The 4,918-nt window shown below is 43.8% G+C and overlaps 1 protein-coding gene across 1 annotated transcript; it reads right to left on the bottom strand.

The window, feature by feature from the left end:
* Nucleotides 1–2,605: 2,605 nt before the first annotated feature.
* SLN (sarcolipin) lies at nt 2,606–4,470 on the bottom strand. Its single transcript, XM_040056072.1, has 2 exons — nt 4,316–4,470; nt 2,606–3,256 (listed from the first exon to the last, which is right to left on the bottom strand). Exon 2 carries the CDS (start codon nt 3,147–3,149, stop codon nt 3,054–3,056), a length of 96 nt encoding a protein of 31 aa, XP_039912006.1. The 5' UTR covers nt 3,150–3,256; nt 4,316–4,470; the 3' UTR covers nt 2,606–3,053.
* Nucleotides 4,471–4,918: the final 448 nt, after the last annotated feature.

Raw genomic sequence — 4,918 nt, forward strand, 5'->3', positions numbered from 1 at the left:
CGGAGGGGCTAAGAGCAGCTACTTACACCAAAGTATTGTTTTAATGAAAATTTTGCCTAAAATAATTTGACTGATAAACTAAAGACAAATCACTGTTAGCCCAGAAGTGCTTTGATGTTGTTCACCTCCTTTATACTACAAAGGGAAGGAAACTCATGACAACATGCATCTCCGCAAAGCCATCTCTCATCCAGGGATTCTTTGGTGAGCAAGAAGGTGATGGAGGGAGTTTGAACCTTAAGGTTCATCTGTATTTGGTTGAAGTTCTTTGACATTCATGTGCCTGTACACTTATGAAATGCTGGTTCTTCACAGCATCTGGCACTAAATGTTGAATTGCCTCTTCCCTCAGTTTCAGGCAAATCACCTAGGCAAGTAATTTATCATTCTAAATCTGCTTGAAAACTAGAAATGCCTGAAAAGAGAACTGCTTAGACTGGTATTCTCACTTTTAGGAAGTTGTTCAAGGTGATTTACCTTAATCATATTGTCAAAGTCAGATGCATGTCAACTCTGAAAAAAATTGGTGACTAAAAGTTGTGGATGACCCAAACTCTCCAGAATATTTTCTTAGCATATTTCAGCACACGTACAGGATGGGTGGAGAATGGATTGACAGCAGCCCTAAGGAGAAGGACTTGGGGCCATTGGATAATGAGAACTGAATACGACCCAGCTTCTCACAGCCCAGAAAGCCAAACGTGTCCTGGGCTGCATCCAAAGCAGCGTGGGCAGCAGGGCCAGGGAGGGGATTCTGCCCCTCTGCTCTGCTCTGCTCTGCTGAGACCCCACCTGCAGTGCTGCATCCAGCCCTGGGCTCCCAGCACAGAAAAGACATGGACCTGTTGGAGAAAGTCCAGAGGAAGCCACAAAGATGAACAGCACCCTGGAGCACCTCTCCTATGAAGACTGGCTGAGAAAGCTGTTTAGCCTGGAGAAGAGAAGGCTTTGGGAACACTTTCTACAGCCTTCCAGTACCTAAAGGTGTCTGCAGGAGAGATGGAGAGGAACATTTTACAAAGGCATGTAGTGATGGGACAAGGGGGATGGATCTGAAGTGAAAGAGTGGGCTAGTGGAAGGTGTCCCTGCCCTTGGCAGGAGGAGTTAGAACTAGATGATCTTTAAGGTCCTTTGCAAACCAAACCATTCTGTGATTCTTCCTATCTGAAAACTGCTAGGATCACTTTGAACTGTTTCTGAACACTACTGGTTTGGGCAGTGAAGCCAACATCTCTGGTTTTTCCACTGCTAGACTGAGATGAGCCCAAAAATGTCAATTCACTCATGGTATTGCTCTCTTCTGGGAGTTATAGCCAGTGAAAGATTCTCATCTTTCATACTGAATTATCAAGTATTCACGGTATTTAAAAATAGATTTTCCATGTCCTTCTCCAGCCATTGCTTGCATGCCTCAGCGGAGCCTACGAACACAAACAGACCATGTGCAATACTGGTAAAAGAGCAGCATCGGGTGCAAGGTGAGCTGCAGAGAAAGGCTGTGTCCATTGCTGACAAAAGCTCATTTCAATGTCTCAGTAGGGTTTTTTTCAGAAAATTTGCCACTCCGAGAAGTGCTGGAGACTAGTTTGTTCATTTACAGCCAAGAATAAACGAGAGGTAACTTTTTATCGTTGCACTGCAGTGGGGATTCCTTGACTGGGATGGGAGGCACAAACTGCAAGACTGCAAGCTCAGACAGACAGTACAAATGACACAGGGCAAGGGCTCATTTATTAGCAAACTCTAAGCAAAACAAACCCTTTGTAAGTGGTGCTACCAGAACATTTGCTCTTTCCTTAAAACCTAGGCCCAAATCCCCCCTGTGAGGGCCAGCTCTGTCTCACCATCAAAGACCTGGGTAGCCCAGCACAGCCCTGCAATGTTGCCGGCTCCTTCCAGGCTCCTGGAAGGGAAAGAGGCATGTATCAGCAGCATGGCACGTACTTAACTGCCTTCCTACAGGAAGCTGTACTTTGTAGAAGATCCCAGTTCTCCGGAGCGATTAAAATGACGGATGGGGAATTCCTAGGAGGAGTTTGATTACTGTTTTCACAAGCCCAGGAACTGTGGCCTCTTCAAGCTGGCTCAAGATTTTTTAGCAGGCGACGACACCATCACAGCAACCCAGACTCAGTCACGCCTCAGCCTCCGGCTGCTGAGCACGGCTGTGCCGCAGCGCCCGGCGTGCCACACTGGACCCAGAGGGAATTCTGCTCTGGGGAGCCAGCAGGAATCTACGCCTACGACTGGCCAGGCTCGTCCCTCCAGGAACTGCTCCAAAAACAGCTCAGCCCAAAATAGAACTGTGGGAATCCCTGCCCGAAATCGAGCTTCAGAAAACACAATTATTGACGATGTCCCAGTGAAGTCTGTGTCCGCAGGCACAAAGAGTGCAAGACTCTGGACAGAAAAGTCACCCAAGCAGGTCATATATGTGGTTACGTGGCTGTTATGCTGCAGGGTTTCCATTCTACAGCACTTTTCAAAAAATACAGATTAAAATGTAAGTAGGAGGAACAAGCAAACAACCCCACTTTCATATCACACTGTACCACAGCTATTATCAGCTCAGGTCAGGACAGGGATAAAGAATGCTCCAAAAAATGGTTTTGTGTGGTCTTTATTTAAACAAAATATACAAGTGAAAGCAGAGGATTCACATTCCTTTTTGCTAAGCAAGTTTATGCCTTTTGCATTAGATAATGCAGGCTCTTACATTACACACTGCAGTTTTACACCCTCCAGAACCCAACACTGATGCCAAACAAGGCAGCAGGGTGGGCTGGGAGTACAGCACTCACAGAAACTACCAGAGGAGACAGCCACATCAAACTGTTCCTAAACATCTTACATTTTGCAGCTGGGTCACTGCAGACTGAAAGAATTACACCATCACAGACCCATAGCTCAGGCAACAGATAGGAGAGAGTAAAAAATAAGTGTTCACGACATCCTCAATTGACTGAAAGCTAATTGCTGTGGCATGCTGTGGGTGTTACTGATGTCTGGGGAGGCACACACTGAAATCACCTCCAGAGTTCCTGAGAGTCTTTCAATCCTGATAAGACTTCACAAGGAGCCACATGAGGATCACGGTAATCAGGACAATCATGAAGTTGAGGCAAATTTCTCGTGTGGAATGTTCCATTTTTTTGGGAGTAATGAGGAGAGAGCAGAGGTCAGAAGGCAGAGCAAAGGGAAAACTGCAGTGGACTTGCTTGGATGTCCTTGAACTCAACCTTCAGGTCATAGGCTCTTTAAGGAAAAAAAAAAAAAAAGAAAAACATGTAAAGGACGGATGCATGAAAGTGACAGATTCAGTAGAGCTTTTTATGTCGGTCTAAATAAATGTTGTTTCAGTGGCCAGGAGTCTGTAGGCACTGGGGTGCTAAGAAATAAAAGCCATCTTTGGCAGCTTATCACCTTCTTTGATTTACAGCGTTTGATAAGGACGCTCCCAGTGTCACCCCAAAATATAGTACACAGGGGTGAGCAGTCTGTGGAAATCAATGCTGCTTTCTGCAAGCATTTTCAAATAAATAATGCCCCAAGTCCCATTCAACACCTTCAACAAGTATATATTGTAAATACACCACTAAGAGTTTTTAAATTCCTGTGTTTGTTGGTGTATTGTTTTTAAGACACTGAGTGAAAACTATTATTTTATAGAGAAAGACTAGTAATTCTGAATTATTTGTAACTACTAAAAGTCTAATGAGAACCTAAGATTAGACATTTTAACTTCTGAAGAACTTCACTTTTTTTTTGAGTCATTTCCTCAGATGAAATAGTATTTTCTCAAGAAACTTCTGCCTTTCCTGAAATTTCAAGGAAAAATTGAATTGAAAAATGCGAAAAATCTCATATTTCAAAAATCCCATTCCAGTTGTACTCAAAAGTTATTCTGTTGGTTGTTGCTTTTATTTACTTTATGACAGCAATTTTTAAATTTTATATGACTTTGGAGTTCATGAAGAGAAAAGAGAATACTTTATCACTAATATCATGCACTAATCTCTGCATACCATATAAATAAAATAGGAACTCTTTAACAAACAAAGCATTAAGTCTAGATGAAGAATTTCCACTACACAACCAGATTAGGCTGTAACATCTCTAGAGCAAATGAGAAGCCTTGGGACCAAACCAGCATGAAGACAGAGTTTCAATTGAAATTACTTTAGTCTGCAGATTAAATATTAAAAGCCTAGTGCATGCAGTTAACAAATTCCTGCATTTTCAGGTTGTTTTGCCAGCCTCCTATGTCCTCTCACATGAGAAAATCTGACTTAATAAGTAAGCCAGTTCTTTTACCTTGAGGAGGTAAATGGAGCCCAGCGGTTCTGCTCTGGACTTTGCAGATAATTTTCCTCTCCAGGCTTCTGCCTATCTCCCACTCAGTCTGGATGCTCTGTCCTTGCGTGGGAACTAAAGTAGGCTGAGGGTGGAGACCAACAAGTGTGCTGGCAATCCAGGTGCTGACATCACCCCCCCCAAATATTTTTAAAGGGCTAAGCTGGGCTGCAAATTTGGCTAAGGCTATTTATGCAGTGGGCTCTGCGGGCTGATTTGCTTCTTTTGCCACAGAGCTGTGTGCACCCCTTGGGAGTCAACTGGATCTGACAGGGAATTTCATACTATCATAGAATAGTTTTGTTTGGAAGGAACCTTAAAAATTATCTAGTTCCAACTCAACTGCCATGGACAGGGACACCTTCCTCAAGACCAGATTGATCAGAGCCCCATCCAACCCAGACTTGAACACTTCTGTAAATTGGGGCACCCAGCTTCTCTGTGCAACCTGTTCCAGTGTTTCACCACCCTCACAGAGAAGAATTTCTTCCTAATGTCTAATCTAAAGCTACTCTTTGGGCTGGAAGCCCTTCCCCCGTGTTCTGTCACCACATTCTTTCCTTC

This window comes from Hirundo rustica, chromosome 2 (genome assembly GCF_015227805.2).
Source record: "Hirundo rustica isolate bHirRus1 chromosome 2, bHirRus1.pri.v3, whole genome shotgun sequence".
NCBI lineage: Eukaryota > Metazoa > Chordata > Aves > Passeriformes > Hirundinidae > Hirundo > Hirundo rustica.

What these genes read in the sequence shown, in the direction of transcription:
- SLN (XM_040056072.1), bottom strand. Translation starts at nt 3,149, where the DNA reads ATGGAACATTCCACACGAGAAATTTGCCTCAACTTCATGATTGTCCTG.